General features: G+C 46.0%; 1 protein-coding gene across 1 annotated transcript in view; it reads right to left on the bottom strand.

Annotated features, from left to right (window-relative positions):
* Positions 1-23,373, bottom strand: part of LOC125438534 (cytochrome P450 2F2-like) — a 43,403-nt gene extending 20,030 nt beyond the window's left edge. Inside the window, exons 1-2 of the mRNA XM_048506965.1 lie at positions 23,139-23,373; positions 1,080-1,544 (exon numbers count right to left, since the gene is read on the bottom strand). Coding sequence (XP_048362922.1) covers positions 1,080-1,544; positions 23,139-23,373 — 700 coding nt within the window. The remainder of the gene's footprint in view (positions 1-1,079; positions 1,545-23,138) is intronic.
* Positions 23,374-24,043: the final 670 nt, after the last annotated feature.

Here is a 24,043-nt window from a genome sequence, read left to right on the forward strand (position 1 = left end):
CCCCCCCCCCCCCCCACCCCCCCCCCCCCCCACCCCCCCCCCCCCCCACCCCCCCCCCCCCCCACCCCCCCCCCCCCCCACCCCCCCCCCCCCCCACCCCCCCCCCCCCCCACCCCCCCCCCCCCCCACCCCCCCCCCCCCCCACCCCCCCCCCCCCCCACCCCCCCCCCCCCCCACCCCCCCCCCCCCCCACCCCCCCCCCCCCCCACCCCCCCCCCCCCCCACCCCCCCCCCCCCCCACCCCCCCCCCCCCCCACCCCCCCCCCCCCCCACCCCCCCCCCCCCCCACCCCCCCCCCCCCCCACCCCCCCCCCCCCCCACCCCCCCCCCCCCCCACCCCCCCCCCCCCCCACCCCCCCCCCCCCCCACCCCCCCCCCCCCCCACCCCCCCCCCCCCCCACCCCCCCCCCCCCCCACCCCCCCCCCCCCCCACCCCCCCCCCCCCCCACCCCCCCCCCCCCCCACCCCCCCCCCCCCCCACCCCCCCCCCCCCCCACCCCCCCCCCCCCCCACCCCCCCCCCCCCCCACCCCCCCCCCCCCCCACCCCCCCCCCCCCCCACCCCCCCCCCCCCCCACCCCCCCCCCCCCCCACCCCCCCCCCCCCCCACCCCCCCCCCCCCCCACCCCCCCCCCCCCCCACCCCCCCCCCCCCCCACCCCCCCCCCCCCCCACCCCCCCCCCCCCCCACCCCCCCCCCCCCCCACCCCCCCCCCCCCCCACCCCCCCCCCCCCCCACCCCCCCCCCCCCCCACCCCCCCCCCCACCCACCCCCCCCCCCCCCCACCCCCCCCCCCCCATTGGCAATAGGAAGAGGCTCCAGTAGCCCCAAAAGACCCCGGTGATTTTCAGTGACAAGTAGGGGTGTGAACTTGCTCTCTCTGGGCCTTGTTAGATGCTATAACCACTACACCACATTCTGAGTCTCAATGCTCTTGCTCCAAGAATCTCTGCCAGTGTCCATCACACACAGGATCAAACTACGTAATGCATTCGGGAGTCAAACATACCCATAAAGGACAGCTCCATTTTGCTTTCTCAGCTGGCCTATTGTGTATCATCAACACATGCAAATACATACCTTTTCCAATGGCAAGGGCCAATGCCACAGGGTTCCTATGAAGGGAAAGGGAATTGGTCCAGGTGGCAAGCTGCGCCTGGCCCACTGAAGCTTTAAAAACAGTAGTATCCAGGAAGTTACAGCAAAAAGTATGAAGAGCATACTTATTCCTCCCATTGGATTGTGTATCCGTCTTTGTGGAGCAACCTGCCAGGTCTCTTGGCTCTGCCAGGTCTCTTGGCAGGTCTCTTGGCTCTGCCAATTCTCTTGGCAGGTCTCTGGGCTCTTCCAAGTCTCTTGGCAGGTCTCTTGTCTCTTCCAAGTCTCTTAGCAGGTCTCTGGGCTCTCCCAGGTCTCTTGGCAGGTCTCTTGGCTCTGCCACGTCTCTTGGCAGGTCTCTTGTCTCTTCCAAGTCTCTTAGCAGGTCTCTGGGCTCTCCCAGGTCTCTTGGCAGGTCTCTTGGCTCTGCCACGTCTCTTGGCAGGTCTCTTGGCAGAGTCCGTTCAGAGCTTCAGCATCTTCATCAATCCCTTACATAGTCCTGTATGGGTGCCAAAGGTGCCAATTTGTGCAATGCATACCAGAGGTCTTGCAATTTGTACAATTAATAATTCTACCAACAGTAACTATTATCTGATTACATTATAAGGAGATCAGTTCTGAAGCAATGTTTACAGGTAGAAACACAGGTAAGTGAGCCTCGTTCCAGTTCACCCATTGCCACCATGACTTCTATCAGATTATATGCCTGTCTAAATATGGGTTGGGGAATACCTTGAGATTTTGAGTATGAGACTGGGAACAGAGCTCAGCTGGGTTTAATGCAATAGAGTCCACTCACCAAAGGAGACTTTTTTCCAGGGGAACAGAAGAAGAAGAAGAAGAAGACGAAGAGGAAGAAGAAGAAGAGGAAGAAGAAGAAGAAGAAGAGGACGAGGACGAGGACTTATATCCCCCCTTTCTCTCCTGTAAGGAGACTCAAAGGGGCTTACAATCTCCTTGCCCTTCCCCCCTCACAACAAACAGCCTGTGAGGTAGGTGGGGCTGACAGAGCTCCAAAGAACTGTGACTAGCCCAAGGTCACCCAGTTGGCATGTCTTGGAGTGCACAAGCTAATCTAGTTCACCAGAAAAGCTTCCAAGGCTCAAGTGGCAGAGCAGGGAATCAATCCCTGTTCTCCAGATTAGAGTGCACCTACTCTTAACCACAGCACCATGGTTCACGACGCTGATCTTAGTTGTCTGAAGATCACTTGGGAAATCTTCAGCGGTCACCAGGTATTACTGTTTCCCTTTGCTTCCCACCCCCACCAGAATAATAATTTTGGAATTTTTTTGGAGACTTTAAAGATGTGGCAGGGGCGTTCCGGAGTGGGGTGGGGGCAGGCGCCGCAGCAGCAGGGGCACAGGGTTCACACCCTAGGCGCAGTTCTTCCTCGCTCCACCCCGGCCAGTTCCCAAGGGGGGGGGGCGACACCTCTCCAGTCCCACCGTCTGCTAGAAGGAGAAACTGTCTTTCCCACTAGGATGAAAACAATCTACATCGCACACTACTGAGAGTGCCGCCATAGCAGGTGGCTAACAAGCTGATAATGGGGCTGAGTAAACAGTTTAACTGAGGGCCTTTCCCCACTTACCGTAAGCCCCGCGCTACTCTCATGTAGCGTGGGGTCCCGGGGCACTCCCCACGACAAGGGCAGTGACAGTGCAGCCGCCCCAAAGCTGCCACTGTCGCACCCCCTCAGTGCGCGGCATCCCTGGCGCTGGAGGAAACGGCGCCTTTTGATGACTCCGTGCAGAGCGTGGGGTCGTGGCGACGCCCGGGCACTCGCCAGGGATGCCGCGCGCTGAGAGCAGCGCGTGGCATAGGGGGGATCAGGGTGAGCGGGGAAACGCCCTGAGAAGAGGGGTGGGTCTGAACAGAAGCAGGTGCCCAAGTGCTGGGCGGCAGGTGAAACATGGCAGGAGGTCAGACATGCTGATCATGACACTGCGCTCCTAAGCAGATTTACACCCCTGTAAGATTACTGACTACTGTGAAATTAGGATGTAATTCTGCTTATGGCTGCAGTTTCAGGCTGCCGTGCTACGCTCAGTTCTTTGTGGATGCATGGATTAAGTTTCATCAAAGAATCACTGAGTTGGAAAAGACCACAGGGGCCATCAAGTCCTTTCCATGCTGGAAAACACGATCAAAGCACTCCTGACATATGACCATCCAGTCTCATCCAATCACAGCCAATTTGTGGGTTCCCAATAGGGTTTCCAAGACAAGTGATAAACTGTAGCATGATCTGGAAGTAGGGGTGGGTAGCGTGGTGGCCAAGTTTGCAGATGATACCAAATTATGTAGTGTGGTGAGAACTGCAAAGGATTGCGAAGAGCTCCCAGCGGACCTTGATCAATTAGGCGAGTGGGCTCAGAAATGGCAAATGCAGTTCAATGTAGCAAAATGTAAAGTGATGCACATAGGGGCGAAAAAATCCAAACTTCACATACACGCTACAAGGGTCGGAGCTATCAGTCACAGACCAGGAAAGGGATTTGGGCGTCTTAGTTGATAGTTCCATGGGAATGTCAACTCAATGCATGGCAGCTGTGAAAAAGGCAAACTCTATGCTGGGGATCATTAGGAAAGGAGTCGATAATAAAACTGCAAAGATTGTCATGCCCTTATATAAAGCCGTGGTGCGACCGCACTTGCAGTACTGTGTTCAGTTCTGGTCGTCACATCTCAAAAAGGATATTGAAGAGATAGGAAAAGTGCAGAGAAGGGCAACAAGGATGATTAAGGGACTGGAGCACCTTCCTTATGAGGAGAGGCTGCAGCGTTTGGGACTCTTTAGTTTGGAGAGGAGACGTCTGAGGGGGGATAGGATTGAAGTCTATAAAATTATGCACGGGGTAGAAAATGTGGACAGAGAGACATTTTTCTCTCTTTCTCACAATACTAGAACCAGGGGGCATCCATTGAAAATGCTGGGGGGAAGAATTAGGACTAATAAAAGGAAACACTTCTTCACGCAACGTGTGATTGGTGTTTGGAATATGCTGCCACAGGAGGTGGTGATGGCCACTCACCTGGATAGCTTTAAAAGGGGCTTGGACAGATTTATGGAGGAGAAGTCGATTTATGGCTACCAAGCTTGATCCTCTTTGATCTGAGATTGCAAATGCCTTAACAGTCCAGGTGCTCGGGAGCAACAGCCGCAGAAGGCCATTGCTTTCACATCCTGCACGTGAGCTCCCAAAGGCACCTGGTGGGCCACTGCGAGTAGCAGAGAGCTGGACTAGATGGACTCTGGTCTGATCCAGCTGGCTTGTTCTTATGTTCTTAAGTGATAAACTGTAGCACCTGGTTCTATGTGGCAAACCTGGACTTCCCATCCAAGTACTAACTAGGGCAGAGCCTGCTTAGCTTCCAAGATCTGAGGAGATCGGGCCAACCTAGGAAATCCAAGTAAGGTCTTCTTGACATTAGGGTCTGTTTAACACAGTTGACTTGGCTTGCTGCCCAGGGCGGCACTGTTAATAGCATACATGAAGAAATATTGGGTGAGAAGGTACATGACCCTATGTCACAACTTAGATGAAAGCAGCGTTCAAAATGCTGGTTGTGACAGGGGCAATGGCTGAAAGGTAGGTTGGGTGGGAACCAATCACGCAAGAGAAATTCCTTGATTGTGTCAGCCAAAACTATTTGGAAATGTATTAAAAGACACAAAGGGAAGAAGTATCGCTTAGACGTCTCCTGGAATATTGTGCACAGTTCTGGGCACCACAGTTGAGGAAGGATATTGACAAGCTGGAATGAGTCCAGAGGTGGGCAAACAAATCAGTGAAAGGTCTGGAATCCATGCCCTACGAGGACAGAGCGCAGTCGGATTGATTATTAGACTTGCAGAGTGCAGTCAGATTGATTATTATTATTACATTGAGAGTCCTTATCTCTATGCCACTTAGCAGGCTTGAAGGTTTTTAACGAGGCCGGCACTATCTAGATTCTGACTAGCTGCTTTGCTTTATTGCTTGTGTTGTATATTTAATTGTACTGTTGAACATATATAATTGTTACTTACAAGTCAAAACTATTTCGCTCCAATGAAAGGTAATTGCTTTTGAAGCAGTTGTTTCAGCCTGGATGGTACATACCATCTCTTACAGATCCATAAATGAGGCTATCTGTGCCAAGGGAAAGAGGGCCAGGGATATGGAAAGAGAAGTGCCCAACTGGGTAAAAAAGAGTGCTCAGTGTCCAAAGTGTTGGATTTTACAGCCTTGCTTGCATGCAGCAGCAGGGAATTCTGGGAGATCTCTACGAACATTCTAAAGGTGACAGTTGGGAACAGTTGCTCCCTGACTCTTGCTGAGGAAACTTCTTGTTATGTGTTCTGTTAACCAAACGCCTCTGACTGAAATGTTTAATATTGAAGATTATCTATATATATAAACGCGAAATACCACTCACTGACTGACTGACTCATCAACAGTACTCAAAAACCACCGAAGCCACACACATGAAATTTGGCACACCTGTTCCTTGCATACTCCAGGTGCTCACTAAGAAAGGATTTCCCAAAATATTCACTTCCACTCGATTTATTACCTATTTACTGTTTTAACTGCTCATCTCTGGCCATCTGCGTGAACATTCTAAGGGCAAACCGACCGCTCAGTCCACAGAAATGCTGCACGAACATTATAAGGGTGACAGTTAAACACCACTAGCTTCAACAAACAGGCTGCAAAAAGGCATGCTGAATGTCACCCCGAAGTTAACACACAGGCTGTGGAAAATGTACCCCTCCACCCACCCTCACGTTAACAACACCGCTACAGCTAAATACTATCAAAATAGATTACAAACCACAACTACTTGGACTACTTAACATTTGTTGGGTTTTGCATATAGACATCAGATTTATTACCGTGGAGACAAGTTTACTGCTCTTGGCCTCCGATCACCCTGTGCTTGGTGTTGTGCTCTGAAGTGGCGGGATGAGTCCCCATGAATGTGCTGCAGTGGCGGTACAGTCCAGCTCCCTGCCCTTCAACCCTACCCTGAACCTCTTCACAGCCTTCTCACTCATCATAATCCAATGGCAGAACACTTCCTTTCTGGATCCCGAAAATACAATGGCTGCTTCCACATGACGTCTTTTGGAGCCCACCAGGTGAAAGAGATCAATAACACATTGCCTTAGAAAAAGACAACTACAGGAAGCTGCTGCAAAATATGCAAAAACAAACCCATCAGTCCACAGACAGGCTGTGAGGAAACATGCTGTATGTCACCCCAAAGTTCACAAACAGGCTGTAAAGAAGTATGTGGAATGTCACCCCGAAATTCATAGAGAGCTTGTGATGAAGTATGCATAGCGAAGCACGGGTGCCCTGCTAGTGCTTGATATTGTAACCAAACGATGAACTGTGAATGTATCTACCCCGTTTCCCCGAAAATAAGACCTAGCATGATTTTTTGGGATTTTTTTGAGGATGTTTGAAATATACGCCCTACTCCAAAAATAAGCCCTAGTTACAGATTCCCCGGAGCAGCTGATCTGGTCACTTGGGCGGGGGGGCACAAAACATAAGAAATCCCCTTAAAATAAGCCCTAATGCATCTTTTGGACCAAAAATTAATATAAGACCCTATCTTATGTTCGGGGAAACACGGGTATATAGTCTGTTTCTCTCTCAGTTTAAGTAAAGCTCTCTTTTGTTTATGATTTCTGAGGTAAAAAGGCTGGTCTTTGGCTAGATAACTGTTCTTATCGTATAGTGGCACACAAAGCTACATTCTGCTTGTTACTCTGCTAACAGGATCATCTATGAAGAAGAAAGGGAGGCATCTGCCGGGCAGGCAGGTGGTTGGGGCTGGGATGTCCCCTGGAGTTGCATGGATTGATAATCTTGTTGAAGCAGCAAAGGCCGGCAAAGGGCTGGACTTGAGGTGTAAAGGACAGCACAAAGATATTTATCCTTTGGCATAGGATTTATCACTTTTTCTCTTGCCTTTTCAAGGAAGGCAAATGGAATTGGCAACATGTAAGAAAAGCCTTACAGGATCAAATCAAGGTCCGTCTACATCCAGGAATCCCACATTTGTGAGCGTAAAGCCTTCTCTTGCAGCATTTCTTTGGTAGTCGAGGCTCAGAGATATACTGCCTTTGAATCTGGAGGCTCTGTTTAGCTGGCATGACTAATACCGTACCTTTCCATGAGCTGGTTTAACTCCCTTTTGAATCAATATGTGTTGTTGATAATCAGTGGTTTTTGTACTGGGGAATTTCTTTATTGTGTGCTGTTTAAAGATGTGATTACTCAAATTATCCTGACTGTACCGCTGGTCAGTCAATTTGTCATGATTACGGCCCAGAGGCCATTCATAAATGCAGTAGAACCTGGCAGGGTTGAAGTGGAGATGCAAAGTTAAAGTACCAAATGATCATCCGTAGTCCACTGCAGAATATATTCACGTGTAATAAAACATAACATTAGTTAATACTCAATTAGACTTAATAGTCATGTTGGTATGCTAATTTACTTTTATTGTAAGGCTCAAATATGTTCTGCTGCTTTGATAGTAAAGATTGCCAACCCCTGCCTTCAATGGTTACATACTGCAATTTTTCCCCCATCACCATAATTAACCAACGTTTCCTCAGCCAGATTTTGATATCTGATGTTCCCTGGTTTCCAAAGGCCTATAATCATCAACCCTGCAAATGGCCCAAAATTTCTTAAGAGATTATCACCTTTCTTATCTAATGAGCTGAACATTCCAGTCAACGGACTGTGGTGTTGCTTAACGTTTTACACATACAAATATAAGAACATAAGAACAAGCCAGCTGGATCAGACCAGAGTCCATCTAGTCCAGCTCTCTGCTACTCGCAGTGGCCCACCAGGTGCCTTTGGGAGCTCACATGCAGGATGTGAAAGCAAGGGCCTTCTGCGGCTGTTGCTCCCGAGCACCTGGTCTGTTAAGGCATTTGCAATCTCAGATCAAAGAGGATCAAGATTGGTAGCCATACATCAATTTCTCCTCCACTTAAAATCTGTCCAAGCCCCTTTTAAAGCTATCCAGGTTAGTGGCCATCACCACCTCCTGTGGCAGCATATTCCAAACACCGATCACACGTTGAGTGAAGAAGTGTTTCCTTTTATTAGTCCTAATTCTTCCCCAACATTTCTCAATGAATGCCCCTGGTTCTAAGTACTGTGAGAAAGAGAGAAAAATTTCTCTCTGTCAACATTTTCTACCCCATGCATAATTTTATAGCCTTCAATCATATCCCCCCCTCAGACGTCTCCTCTCCAAACTAAAGAGTCCCAAACGCTGCAGCCTCTCCTCATAAGGAAGGTGCTCCAGTCCCTCAATCATCCTCATTGCCCTTCTCTGCACTTTTTCTATCTCTTCGATATCCCTTTTTTGAGATGTGGCGACCAGAACTGGACCACAAGTATCTCCAAGTCGCTTGGTGCGCCACCCGGTGCTTTATATAAGGGCATGACAAACTTTGCAGTTTTATTCTTAATTCCTTTCCTAATTATCCCCAGCATAGAGTTTTACACATTCTTTTCCGCAATTGTGTGATGACATTCCTTGACCCTGACATCCCCACAGCTGACTCAGATGGAAAAGAGGCAAAAGTCTCAAAGGAGCCGTCACCAGCTACTGACCCTCTTGGGCATGTTCTGCATGGGCCAATTAAAACAGATTGGGTCCCTTTTTAAAAGCGTGGGGGGTGGGGCAGAGGTGTAGCGGGGGGAAGGGCCCATCCTCTGCCCCGTCCCACCCCGGAACGCCCCCGCCATGCCCTGGAATGCCCCAGAATGCCACGCCCCCGCAACACTCTCGCCACACCCCCACAGGAGCGCCCCCCAGTGCTTTGCGCCCCTGCCCCCTTGGAGTAGGTAGCCTCTGGGGTGGGGGAAGTTTGCTCAGAACTCTCCTTCAAAACTCTGCTAACTTGTTTTAATGGCCAGGACCCAGGTTTAATGAAACTCACTAATTTTGCAAGTTTTTTCACTTAAACCTGGATTGCAAACACTTCCTGCTTGCCTGTGCGAACTAAGGCAAGTGGGAGTGTTCCCTTCCCAACCCATTCCCTCCACCATTATGGTGGATTTCCCAGGTGGCCAAACATACACAAGGTCAGAGTGTGAAGGAAACCCTAGTAACACAAGCGAGTTCACACCCTAAGAAACTGAATGGTGCTATGTGTTTTGAAATATCTAATATTTTTTAACATTTGAACAGGACCCACAGGATAATAAATAATGACGTGAAAACATGTCCTTGACTTGGAAATTATTTTCATATGTATGTATTTTCCTATTACTTCATAGGAATAACAACATAAACAAAAACTACTTTGTACCAAAGTTATACAAACCTATTGCTTCATAGAAGAATTATATACAGAAAAATCATTTCATAATTAACAATAAATGTAAATATTAGGGTGAGAGCAAAGCAAGATATTTTAGTCACAATGTAACACAGCAATTTTCAGGTCTCATTCATAATATTTTACTGTGGTATAATACACAGCTAAATTCCCATTCATAATACTTTTGTCCATGTCAAAATAGACATTTCATTCATAATAGGTAACAACTCTATGTAGACTCAGTCCATTCATGAAATTGGCTCTCCAGCTGAAGCTATCCAAGAAGTTGCTCATAGCAAGTCAATTCAAGGACAACCTTGAAAGGTAGGACGTATATTACAAGCAAGCATCAAACAAAACGCATCTTGCTTGATATTGCGTTTTCGGCTTTAAAAAGCCTTCTTCAGTACAATTGTTGTATACTTATTCTAGCCGTCTTTGGGATTCATTCTACAATAATTAGAACATATTTTTAAAGAATACATATCTACAATACTATTATTCATAAACACCAAATTAAGCATTTAAGATACCACACTTACTGTCTCTTCTTAATAATATGTATAAGAGCTGTTAACATCCCATGGCCAGAACCCAGGTTTAATGAAACTCACTCATTTTGCAAGTTTTTTCGCTTAAACCTGGATTGCAAACACTTCCTGCTTGCCTGTGCAAACTAAGGAAAGTGGGAGTGTTCCCTTCCCAACCCATTCCCTCCACCATTATGGTGGATTTCCCAGGTGGCACCATTAGAGGGGATGCCCTAATAGGTGGCTGCCAAGCCATGCAGATAGTTGGGGGGGGGATTCTCAGGTGAGGGCACTTCTCGGGGGTGGGAGGTAGATTCTTGGGTGTGGGGGGAAAAAATCTCAGTTGCACGGTTCACATGGAAACACGGCATTTCCATACGAACCATGCTGCCCTACCTCCAGGATCCCAGCGATCCCAACTGGCTACCGCAGCTGCCAATCAGATGGCGGCAACGCAGCAGAAATGGGTTTCATGTGCGGAAGGGGCCTTGCTCTTGACCCAGCAAACAAGCAGCTCAGATCTAATCTGACGGTCCTCACCCCTCCTGACTCCGAACCTCGGAACCAGCCGCTGTTCCCAGGCCCCCAGACTCCCCCCCCCACCATTGGCAAGGAGATGCAGGCATGTTCAAAAAGAAAGGCAAGGCAGAAAAAGTCTGCGGACAGCCAGACGACAGCTGCGGGTGTAACCTCTATTTGTGGGTTCTGTGGGGCGGAACTTGGAATGGGTTTGCAACAACAAATTTTAAAAACAAAATGGTTTACTTTCTTAACATATAACATCAAACATCAACATTTGACATCACACTTCAAGGTCCTGTTCAGGTTGCATTTCAAGTCCTTCTAGTTACAGTCTTCTGATATTGCCAAGTCCAGTTCTTCCTGCAAGTGGGTTGGCTCTTGAAGACTCCAAGGGCTTGGTGAACAGGATTCAACATGATGAAGGTTTCCAGGAGAACTCTCAGCCATTACAAACACAAAAAAACACCCTGAAACAATAAACTCCAACATTTACGACATAGCAAAAATAAACAATTATCTTTCCAGTAGTTCCCAACAACATTGCAGTTACCTTAACAAGGTGTTAAGGGCTTATGGAAATCAAGGTCCAAGTCTGGTAGCCTTGTCTCCTCCAAACTACATGAGCTCTGCAGCCTCGTGCTGCTTTGAGTCTCCACCCCTTTCTGGGTCAACCCATTCTGAGCATGGGGGTTACATGGGCACTCGGCTCAGCTGATGATCCAAAGGGGAGGAGAGAGGAAAGGGGTCAAGGCCCACCCACCCTGGCAGGAAAGTTAGAGAGGGGGGGGAGGGAAAGGGGCCAATCTTCTGGTTGTGGCCCACCCACCCTGGGGTTAGGGGTAGAGAAGGGGACCTGGCATCCCTGTAGATATCTAGGAGATACATTTTAAAACCCTGTTCTCTGAACGTAATGGTCACTATGAAGATGATGAAGCCCAAATCTTGGATGTACTCTGTATAGCTCCTCAGTGGAGGAGCTATACATACAGTGGAGGAGCTAAACATTCTTATGACAGAGGAAGTGGACAAACTACTTGACCAGCTGAAAAATGGTAAGGCTCCAGGCACTGATTATATAATCAGCACTGGTGGGTCCCTTTAATTGCTGCTCTTTTTACTGTGGTAAATGTGGTCCCATTTTGTTGTGCTATGCTGGAGCATTGTAACTTGAAACCAGTAAGAAGAATCCAGTCAAAGAAAGCAACCGTGGTTGTTAAAGTTCTTCTTTATTGAGCTGGCATTTACTTAGTCCAGGTGAGACAGAGCAAAATGCAAGAGGCTAGAAACCCAGATCTTGACTCAAACGCTTATAGCAGGAGCAAACAATACAGGCTCCACAGCCAAAGAGAGTAGCCAAACAAGGCAGGATTTCACACAGAGTTTCACACCAGGCAAGCAAGCAAGTGAAAGATAACCAAAACAGTGAAATTCCCCTTCCCGGGCGTTAAGCCAAAAGCCTCCAGGGGGAACCTTTCCAAGGTCAGACTACACACACACACACCACAACCTTACAGCTATTTACTTGAAAACCATGATTGCTTTTCCCTATGGATGGCTGTTCGCAAAAGCAAGGCTCAGCACATTTTCACCTGAAAACTTTCATGGTAGGCTCACAGGTGTTCCTTATCCTTTCAGACTATGACCTTGTAACTCTCAGGATATAGAAACCCTACCACATCGGCTTATTTTTTGCGGATTTTATCATCGTGAGCATCAACAAAAGATTTTCTTCTATGGTCGAAATTTAGCGGTAATACAGAACAATCCCGCATACATTTTTTGCTAGAAGACAAACATTTTAGGATCACATTAGAGGTTGCAAAATTTCTGACAGTTTTTCAGAATTAAAAACCAGAGATCTCAAGCAGCCTTTCCATTGTTGTACTATTTTGCACCTAAGTCCACGTAACCTTACTTCTTTTGTTCTTTTAATCTATGGAACTGTTTGCTGTTGTTGGCTGGATACTGTTTTCTGTTGTATGAGGTTGTTTTATGGGTCAATTGACTGCAAGTTGCCAGTTGCACAGTGGCCGATAGGAAGGCGCTCCAAAGGGTGATTACTACTGCCCAGAGAAAACTGGCTGCCCTCTTTCCTCCTTGGACGAACATTATAATTCCCGTTGCCTAAAGAAAGTTCAGAATATTCTGAAGGACCCACCTCACCCTGCATACTCTTTTTTTTAAATGTTACCATCTGGCAGACGATATAAGACCATAAAAACAAGGACAAAAAGGCTCAGAGACAGCTTTTATTCGAGAGCTGTGGCTATGCTGAACTCCATGGTTTCGCACTGATGTGGTTGGGACTGTGTAGTGATGGTTGGAGGAGGGTGGGATGTGAGGTCTGGAAGAGTGTGCATCAGGGAAGGCTTGTAATTTCGTTGTGCGTGCACAATGAAAATTTTAAAAATCTTATTATTATTATTATGGTAGATCTTTAGCTGCCAGATCTTTAGCTGGTTGTTGGCCTTCATTACAATTCGAGCCTCACTTATTATCATTATCATTATTATTATTATTATTATTATTGTTGTTGTTGTTGTTGTTGTTGTTGTTGCTGTTATGATAGATTTCACAGCTGGTTGTTGGCCTTCATTACAATTCGAGCCTCACCCAGAGGCCTAGGAAGTTGTAATGTATCGGCGTAGTATTCGTGCGGATCCCAGCAGGGCTGCCTTCTGAATTTGACAGATGTTAATTTTGTCAATTCGAAGATGTTTCAAATGCTGCCCTAGTGTTTTTGGGATGGTGCCCAGCATGCCTATTACCACTGGGACGACCTCAGCTGGTTTGTGCCATAGACGCTGAAACTTGATTTTCAAATAATGGTATCTAGTGACCTATTATTATTATTATTATTATTATTATTATTATTATTATTATTATTATTATTATTATTATTATTATTATTATTATTATTACCAACTTCCGCCCAATTAGTTTGACATCAGTCATTGGGAAAATATATGCTAAGACACTTCTACCCAAACTACAGGCCTGGACGATTCATCAGAACATCATTGGCCCAGAGCAAAATCAGGGCTTCACGCAGGGGAAATCCATCGTTGAATGGACCATGCACTATGCTTCTTACGCATTTGGTTAATAAATACTCCAAAAGTCCAATAGCTGAAAACAAACTTTATGCCTGCCCTAATTGATTTAGGAGGTTGCAGCTTTTGACTTAATAGCCCTAGAGAAGCGCTCTTTGGAATAAATTGGCTAAGTACAAAGGAATAGACAATGAAAGCCTCTCTTTTCTAATCAGGCAACTTTATACCAACACAAACTGCAGAGTTAAGTGCTCGCACGTGAAGGTCTCATGACTGAAGTTCTATTTCTACAACTTTAAAGGTGTGTGAGAGGCAAGGGCTGTGTGTTAGCACCAACCCTTTTCAATTTATTTCTTTTTGGAGTGACCTTCCATCCAGCCTTATTGGTAAAATTAATAACCATGCCCTAAATTAGGCCCAAGGCATATTCCAATACTTCTATATGCTGATACAGATACCATCCTTCTATACTACGGCTTCAAAAGTTGGATCTTGAGATCGAACTACTGAATAAGATGTGGGCGAGTACTGTACAGGATAACCGGACTAGTCACTCCCCAAATTATCAAAAGCACCAAGATTTTGATCTTTGCCAAACAATGCACAAAAAAAAACATAACTGGAAGCGATTAATAAAGTGCCAGTGGAGCAAGGTTAATCCAATACGAAATGGATCTTGGAATTACATTTTCTTATAACGCCTCTCCTTGGATTTACCTCCCACAAAAGCTGCTATTGCAGGTGCTACCATCAGTTATTCTGCCATTGCCACGCTTCTTTTTTTATGGAAAGGGTGCCACTCCTTGTCCCAGCAGCATCTAAAATCTTTCTAACTCCTAAGATAGAAGCGCAGTTACTTGCTATGTAGCAGTACCTATCTGGCTCCAAGCAGTTCCAATGACTCCTTTGAATACTGTCCAATCCAAATTTTTCCGTAAAATCTATGGGCCTGCCAAATTATTGTGTAGACCGTGAGGCGGCCCTCTGTTTAGAACTTGGGCCAAAATTCATTGGAGTTTATAGGGCTTGGTTGAGAGCTTTTAAATCTTGAAACTCTAGCCTGCATTTCTCGCATGATGATGCACTTTCGCTGATTCACCTACCTTTGTCTGATACTCAGGCTTTCAATCCATGTAGTTCTCTCTGATCCGAAGAAAGATTGAATCACTTGGTATATCCTCTGCGACTCTCGCTTTTCCCGCTTATCCTAGTTCAGAGAATCCTACAACTTGTTAAAACAAAAGAATTGTTGGAAAGCGAGATGGATCTAATTTATTTTAAGGGCTGCTAGTGAAGAACTTTTGTTCACCCTTACATGCTTTTCAATACCCCTATATCAAAACAGGGATGGCTCCTATTTGTATTTTTTTTAACTAATCCAATGCAGAGAAGAGCCTCTACTCCCGCAGCACTTTCTTTCAGCTTCAATGATATTTTCCCCCTCCGGCTTTATTGCGTGGTAGATTTAACAATCCTTGGGAAATGAGCTGAAAGGGTATGCTCTTGTGGTGTGAAACAACAAGATTGAAACATTTGGCACATCAACTGCTTTGCTTTGCCCTAAAATCTGCTAATATCAGATCAAAATATTCCAACATTCTTTCTAGGATACCTAGTGAAATGGAAGAATCAAGTAGACTTCCTTTTCTTCTGGACAATTCTGACAATGAAACTTGTGAATTGGTTGCACAATTTTTACTGGAGGTGATGCACAATCAATAATTTATATTTTATCTTAAACCTTTGTATTTGTATACCTTTTATCTTAAACCTTTGTATTTGTATACCTTTTATCTCAGGTTTTTTATTGTGTTATGATTATTGTTATGCCAAATAAAGGCTTATTATTATTATTATTATTATTATTATTATTGTTGTTGTTGTTGTTGTTGTTGTTGTTGTTGTTGTTGTTGCTGCTGCTGCTGCTGCTGCTGCTGCTGCTGCTGTTGTTGTTAAAAACAACACATTTGGAAGTAAACATATCTCTCTCTATAAAAATCTATCAGTTTATTTTTCTGCTGATAGACAATCTCCCAAATTACTGGACTGATTGCTTTGAAATTTTCACAAAACATCGCATTCACGTGCGGCCAGGTTTTCATACTGTTTCCCCACCTCCTGTTGTGAACATGTCACAACTGTGGCCATTATTGTGAATATGCCACACCTGTGACAGTTGGAACCACAGTTCTGTTCCCCAACAGCACCATCTGCTGGCTGTCAAAGCAACACCCTCTGATACAAGGGAAACAACCATGCCTTCTATTCCAGACTATTCCAGCCTTTCCCAAAGCAAAAAGAACTTTCAAATCCCCACAGGCTAACCATATATATAACTGCCTGGAATGTGTATTAGTACATGAGAGAATTCACACCACCTGCATAGAACTTGCAGCCATAGACAAGGTGTTACTACTTCTCCACATCCACATCAGTCAAAAAATGAGAAGCCAGGACTGGGACAAAATTGACAACCTCACCTACACACAAAAAGACAGAAGCAGAAATTCAGCAAAATCCAAAAACATCAGCACCAACAGAAACCCTTCATTGGACACTTCAAGAATCATTATAAATTTGACTGAACGGCATCTTTCCAGTGATGAAACATCCATCCTGGCCAAGGGAGGCAATTTTGCTGTTACTCCCACCAGAGTTCCCGTGGAAGACATCATTGCCAACGATAAGAATTCAGCCATCTGAGCATACTCCTTCCTGGAAGAGTGCTAAACAAAGGAATTCAAGAGTGAGAAACAGCTTAAAGAATATTGCAAAAAAGCAAAACTTCCCCCAGTAATATCACTTACGAAAGGAAAGAAATGCTATTAAGAATCTTAGCTCAAGATCCAATCATCATAATTCCAGCAGACAAGGGAAATGCAACTTAGTAATCATGAAGACTGAACAATAATATAAAGAAAAAAATCAAGGAGAACTCCTGGATCCCAATAAATGCACAAAAAAAACTGAAACAAGACCCAACCAAGAAAATCACTCGCCAAACCATCACATTGATTAAGAGCTCCTCCATTCAACCAGACACATGCCAACGACTCTGCAAGTCAGAAGCTCTTCCACCCCGATTATATGGACTCCCCAAAATCCACAAGGACTCCATTCCACTCAGACCTACTGTGAGTGCGATTGGTTCCCCCACATATGAACTGGCAAAATTCTTTAACCCGACTTCATAGTTACAAAGACCACATTGGACACACACAGCGCATTATGTTAAAGACTCAGCCCACTTCATCGAGAAAATTAGCAATCTCCATCTCAACCCTAGCGACAGACCGATCAGCTTTGATGTTGTCTCACTGTTCACCAAAGTTTCAGTGAAAGACACACTTGCACTCATCGGCCAGATCAGGGGTAGGGAACCTGCGGCTCGAGGGCCGTATGCGGCTCTTCTGCCCTTGCACTGCGGCTCCACGAGCCGAGCCACCGGCTTCATCCTTGGCCGCCCTGCAGGCAGCAGGGCAGCAGCACCAATTGCTCGTGGCTGGCTGGGCCGCGCTGCAGGCTTCCCCTCTCGCCCGCCCCGTTGGAGTGGGGCAGGTGCTTTCCCGGCGGCCGGTGAAGCCGAGCTGCTGGCTTCATCCTTGCCCGCCCTGCATCGTTGCCCGCCCTGTATCCATGCGCTTCTCAGAATGAGTGGAGTAAAAGGTTTAAAAACCCCAATATATACAGTGTTATCTTTATTTTAAATGTCAAAAATTATTTGCGGCTCCAAGTGTTTTCTTTTCCCGTGGAAAAAGGGTCCAAATGGCTCTTTGAGTGTTAAAGGTTCCCTACCCCTGGGCCAAATGCTTCCACATGACATCACAGCTTTATTTCAACACTGCCTAACAACCAGCTACTTCCAATGGGACAGTGATTATTATGAGCAGACCAATGGGATGGCCATGGGAAGCCCCCTCAGCCCAGTGATAACCAATTTTTATATGGAACGTTTTGGGAAAGAAGCCCTCAAAACAGCACCCAGGAAACCTGCAACTTGGCTCCGATTTGTGGATGACACTTTAACAATCTGGAGCCGGGGTGAGGAAGAACTGCTTAATTTTCTGAACCACCTTAACAGCATCCACCCAAACATACAATTTACCATGGAAACTGAAAAAGAAGGGAAACTGCCTTTTTTTTTTTAGGATGTATCTTATATCTTTAGCAGAGACCTGTCCACCAGAATTGGGCCGTACACAGTATACGCACAAAACTGAAAGCACACAGACGGAGGTATCTACATACAAACTCCTAAATAGATCTCATCCACAAATAGTAGAAAAGGGGACATAATCAAAACTCTGACAGATCAAGTGCAAAAAAATGAATCCGTGAATCCCTCATCTCTCACTCCCTGATGAAACCAACCATCCTAGACTGGTAATAATACTCTACGTGGCTAGTCATGGCTACTCCACAACAGAAATCAGAAGAGCTTTAAAGACAAAGAGAAACCCAGAGGACTGAGGAGAAACAGCCCACCACCGAGAAAGAATATTTCCACTACCTATACATCAAAGGGAATCACAGATCAAATAGGGAAACTGGATGAAAAAGCTTATTACCTCATACAAACCATTTTCAAACCCACCAGGAAATACTACAGCAGATGCCTAAACGCTCAGCAAAGGACAAGAGAGCCCCCCTCGCTACTGCAGGAGTATATCCAGCATAATTCCTGCTTATCTATGGAGTTAGGTCTACGCATAGGAAACCACAAACGCGAAAGCATTCAGACCCGTGTGCAAGGAACAATGCGAAAGACACTGTTGAAGCTTAACCATCCTGAGAAAAAAAATCTGCAGTTAGCAGAACACGTGTTAAACAAAACTGGACATAACATTTTATTGCAGAGAACACTGGGAAATTTTGGACAATTCAGAAGCCTACTATGTCAGATCTGCACAGGGAGGCCATTGGAAATTCTACAAAACACCAGGACTTGGAATTTCAATAAGAGAAAGAAAGAGACTTTGAAGATTAGCAGGGCCTGGTGCCCAGTAACTCTAAAAAATGGGACTGATAACCCCAATCCAGCAATACACAATGCACTCAAACCACACCTTTGCATAGCAAGTTCCACCCAAACAGTTAATGATTGGTTCCCCACCCTGGGACATGGACAATATATACCCCACTAAACTTTCCCTTCTCATTTAGACACAGTGAGAAACTGACTTTTCTCTGTGATACACCTCCTGAATATCATCCTCCAGCCACCACAGATGCAGAGTGCTAAACATTAGGAACAAAATCCACCAGACCCTTCACGGCTCACACAGCCCTGCAAAGACCCCTCCAGAACCAAATCCATGCCTTCCTTAGAAGAGCAGCTGCCATCTTGGAGTGAAAGGATGGGGTCCAGTGATCTGGACATGGCCCTAACGTGGAGGAAGGGGAAGGCGTGAGGGAGGGTCCGGGGGTTTGGCTGGGACTGCAAAGCGGCTCCTGAAATTCCCAGTGAGACACAACGTAGCTCATGCCTCCCAAGGTGTTTTAAGCTAGGTAATTTGCCTGCAAGGGAAGTGAGTGAAAGGGACAGGGTCAGCCACCTGGACATGGCCCACCCACCCTAGCAGAGGAAAGGGAACGTTAGGGAGGGATGGGGCGGGGTGCCATGCAAGGGAACGGGAGAGAGGGAGGGGAGTGAGGGGCCCCTTGCCCCTCCCTTGCAAGCATTGTGCAATGACACATGTTTAAACAGTTCGCTTCCCCTTTTCTTTCTTTTCCACTTCACCAGACTGAGCCACAGCAACGTGTGGCCAAGCCCGCTAGTTAGGTATAATAATCTGAAAAAGCAAAACCTTCTCTTACATGTTGTCTTGTAGAAAAAAAGTTGGCTTTTTCACCATTACCATTGGTTTCCACAAAATCTGATAGCCCGTGTTTCTGGATCTGACAACCCTTTCTCTCAGCCCCACCTGCCCCACAAGGTGTCTGTTGTGGGGAAGAGGAAGAGAAGAGGTTTGCAAGCCACTTTGGAACTCCTTACAGTTGAGAAAAGCGGGTTATAAATCCAAATTCTGCTTCTTCAATTGGAGTGCCTCTTCCTGACGTCATCAGTTTAAGCGCAAAATACGGCATGCAGTTTTATTCCATTCAGGTGTAGAGGAACTGGTAAATAAGTGACAGTCTCTAATTCTTCTTGTTTTCATGGCATTTGAGGCTAATCTATCTGGGAATTTGGCCAAGGATAAAGAAGGACTATTAATGATAATATAGAGTCATTTGTCACCATGTATTTGAAATCAAGCCAATTCTCAGGACTGAATGGAAGGTCCAAGGGTCAAGAAGAGTACAGAAGTTAAACAGAAAAGAGAAAGAGGCACTGGGGATCAGAGCAGACATCACAGATCTGGCCCTTTGTGTTTGTCTTTCCAATAGCCACAGAGGACATAGGTAAGGGGGGGTTCTTGGGTTTAACCCCCCCCCCCATTACATGTCCAAAGTTTTGCCCCCTGTTTGTGGGTTTTTGTATTTTTTAGTGGTTTTTTCTGTTTTGGGTCTGCAGGGGGTGCAGTTTTTAGGCAGGCAGCACCAAAATTTTAGGAATTTGTTGGGAGACTCTCGTGATGATTCTACCCAGGTTTTGTGAAGTTTGGTCAGGGCCCCCCAAAGTTATGGACTTTCAAAGGGGATGCCCCATCCCCCATTGTTTCCAATGGGAGCTAATGAAGATGGTGGCTACACCTTTGAGGGTCCATAACTTTGGACCCCCTGAACCAAACTTCACCAAACATGGGTGGTATAAGCAGGAGAGTCTCTTAAAGATACCCTGAAAGTTTGGTGCTGCTAGCTTAACAATTGCACCCCTGACAGCAGGCGTCCCCCAAATTTCCCCGGATTCTCCTTTTAAATCCACCCCCTTCAGCATGGATTTAAAGGGAGAATCTGAGGTCCCCAGTTTAAACATTGAAAGTGATGCTGTTTCAGGGTGGGAAGAATCCAACCCCAAAATATCATCACTTTCAATGTTGTTTAAACTGGGGACTCCAGATTCTCCCTTTCAGGTAGATTTAGAAGGAAAATCCGGGCTACCTAGTTTAAACACCATTGAAAGTGATGCTGTTTGGAGGTGGATTCCAGCATCACTTGTTTAAACTAGGGAGCCCAGATTCTCCTTTTAAATCCACATTAAAGGGAGAATCTGGGGTCCCCAGTTTAAACAACATTGAAAGTAATGCTGTTTCCCCCAATTGGGGGGGGGGGATACAACACCATAAACATTTTTCACAGCAGTAATAAAACATTTTGAAAGCATTTTGAATATGTTTTTTAAAAAAATTATTTTTGCTGTGTGGCATGGCCCATTGCTGTGTTCAGATTTGTGAGTTGGGGCATGTTCTATAATGTGATGGTGACTTCGAAATGACCACAATGGTGTAGCAAAAATCTCATTGTTTGAGTCCACTTGTTGGTGAGGGAGGGATGGTCGCCCATGTTGATGGAGCATGCATGAAAATTCAGATTTCCTAGTCCCTAGGCTCCATTTCTCCCACATTATTTGCCTCCTCTCTGCTTGAGGGTCTGGTTTAGCTCAAACCGCTATCAGTGTGAAATGCCATCTCCCTTTGTACTTTCAATTTCCTTTGTACACTCTCCCTTTTCTTCTGTGGGAAACGGGGGGCCCTTTGCGCCTTTTGGCCATGGTGAGGAGGGGAATTTAAGCCCAAGCATTGCCTTGTGACTCTTTAGAAGTGTCTATTGCTTGTTCTGATCTTTGGTTTCCCAATAAAGGCTATAGCTTACGTCTACAGTTTCTTTGTTTTGGACTGAAGTCTGACTCCACTACACCATGCTGACTCTCAGCCCTGGCTCTCATAAAGGACAGTTGTAGAGTTTTGTGACATTATGATGACTCAGTATCAGAACATTCCATTTGAGTAGCTGGACTTGATTTGAATACTACTTATGACCAAGTTAGCTTTTTTATTGTGATTAATAGGTGAATGTGATTATTAAGTGAATGTGATTAACAACCCAGCTGTTAAAAATATATCTTTCTGATCTCCATCTGTAATTGCAAAAATATAAGTGAAACTTGAGTCTCAAGCATCCTTCATGCATAAAGCAATCCAGTAACTCAGAGCAAAGCCTTGTTCATGCTAAGGAAAATTGAGCATTTTCCATGCAAATCTAAGGTCCAGGTCTTTCTTTCTTTCTTTTTCTTTCTTTCTTTCTTTCTTTCTTTCTTTCTTTCTTTCTTTCTTTCTTTCTTTCTTTCTTTCTTTCTTTCTTTCTTTCTTTCTTTCTTTCTTTCTTTCTTTCCTCCCTCCCTCCCTCCCTCCCTCCCTCCCTCCCTCCCTCCCTCCTCCCTCCAAGATGTTCAGAGCCATCTATATGATTCTCTATTCTCCACTTGAGTCCAGTACTATCTTAGAGACCAACAATATATTCAGGCTATAATCTTTCAAGAGTAAAAGTTCCGTTCATCATACTCCTAAAATGTTTGGACTCTCAAAAGCTTATATCCCCCTCCCGCCCACAACCCCCCCCCCATTTTATCAATCTGTAAGGTACCCCTGCAATGTAATCTACCTTTTCTACAGCTGCCCTCTGAAATACCATTCTCCATGTGATTCACACAACAACGCTGGGGGGGGGGGGGTTGGCAATGGGAGAACCATTGGCCCAAAGACCCCGGTGATTTTCAGTCACAAGTAGGGGTGTAAACTTGCTCTCTCCGAGCCTTGGTAGATGCTGTAACCACTACCCCACATTTTGAGTCTCAATGCTCTTGCTCCAAGAATCTCTGCCAGTGTCCATCACACACAGGATCAAACTACGCAATGCATTTGGGAGTCAAACATACCCATAAATGACAGCTCCATTTTGCTTTCTCAGCTGGCCTATTGTGTATCATCAACACATGCAAATACATACCTTTTCCAATGGCAAGGGCCAATACCACAGGGTTCCTATTGTTGGAAGAAAGGGACTTTACGCTGTTTCCTGCCTCATCCTACAGAGGGGTTTTTTACTAGCGAGCTAGTGGCTAGATAGGGACTTAGGAATTTGTCACCTTTACTCTATCATGCTGAGTCTATCCCTTTGATGTAGACTGATACTCTTAGGGACTTCCTCCCTTGCTTCCACCTTCTTCTCGGACCTCTCCATTACTCTTACCTTCACCATGCCTAGGGAGAGGATGTGTCTCCTACGCATCCGCCTCCATCCAGCTAGATTAGACTAGATAGTGAACCTATCTCTCCACCTTTCTATCCAGAATGGAGTTCACTAATAAATACTCTTTTTACTAGATTAGAAACTACAAATGACTCTGACTTTCTTTTGTGTTCTGAAGTTCTCTCTAGCAAGCTCAACCACGTGTTTGTGCTCAGGTAAGCTTCCCTGTGTTTAGCCTCCGTGCACTCTGCTACTTTTCAAGGGATACACACGCACCAGGTGTGGATCTTCCAACACCTATGAAGGGAAAGGGAATTGGTCCGGGTGGTAAGCTGCGCCTGGCCCACTGAAGCTTTAAAAACAGTAGTATCCAGGAAGTTACAGCAAAAAGTATGAAGAGCATACTTATTCCTCCCATTGGATTGTGTATCGGTCTTTGTGGAGCAACCTGCCAGGTCTCTTGCTCTGCCAGGTCTCTTGGCAGGTCTCTTGGCTCTGCCAGGTCTCTTGGCAGGTCTCTTGGCTCTGCCAGGTCTCTTGCTCTGCCAGGTCTCTTGGCAGGTCTCTTGGCTCTGCCAGGTCTCTTGGCAGGTCTCTTGGCTCTGCCAGGTCTCTTGGCAGGTCTCTTGGGTCTTCCAAGTCTCTTGGCAGAGTCTGTTCAGAGCTTCAGCATCTTCATCCATCCCTTACATAGTCCTGTATGGGTGCCAAAGGTCTTGGAATTTGTGCAATGCATACCAGAGGTCTTGCAATTTGTACAATTAATAATTCTACCAACAGTAACTATTATCTAATTACATTATAAGGAGATCAGTACTGAAGCAATGTTTACAGGTAGAAACACAGGTAAGTGAGCCTCATTCCAGTTCACCCACTGCCACCATGACTTCTATCAAATTATATGCCTGTCTAGATATGGGTTGGGGAATACCTTGAGATTTTGAGTATGAAACTGGGAACAGAGCTCAGCTGGGTTTAATGCAATAGAGTCCACTCACCAAAGGAGACTTTTTTCCAGGGGAACTGAAGAAGAAGAAGAAGAAGAAGAAGAAGAAGAAGAAGAAGAAGAAGAAGCAGCCTAGGCCGTTTCAGATGTGGGGACACTCTGTTTGGCGCTGCGTTCACAGAAAGGGTTTGAGTACAATTCTGGCACTGGCAGGCCATAGGTCGCCATCACTGCATTAAAGGCACTCCAGAACAAAAACTTAAAAAACAACAACACTTTTCTCCAGTGCTGTGTGTGTGTTATTATTGATATTGGCAACCATCCTTCCAAATATTGGTCTTGGAAAAAACACATTTTAGATTGGTCATCGACTGTGTGGGAGGGAGCCCCAGGCTAATAGGCTAGTT

This window comes from Sphaerodactylus townsendi, linkage group LG08 (assembly GCF_021028975.2).
Source record: "Sphaerodactylus townsendi isolate TG3544 linkage group LG08, MPM_Stown_v2.3, whole genome shotgun sequence".
In the NCBI taxonomy this organism is placed as follows: domain Eukaryota; kingdom Metazoa; phylum Chordata; class Lepidosauria; order Squamata; family Sphaerodactylidae; genus Sphaerodactylus; species Sphaerodactylus townsendi.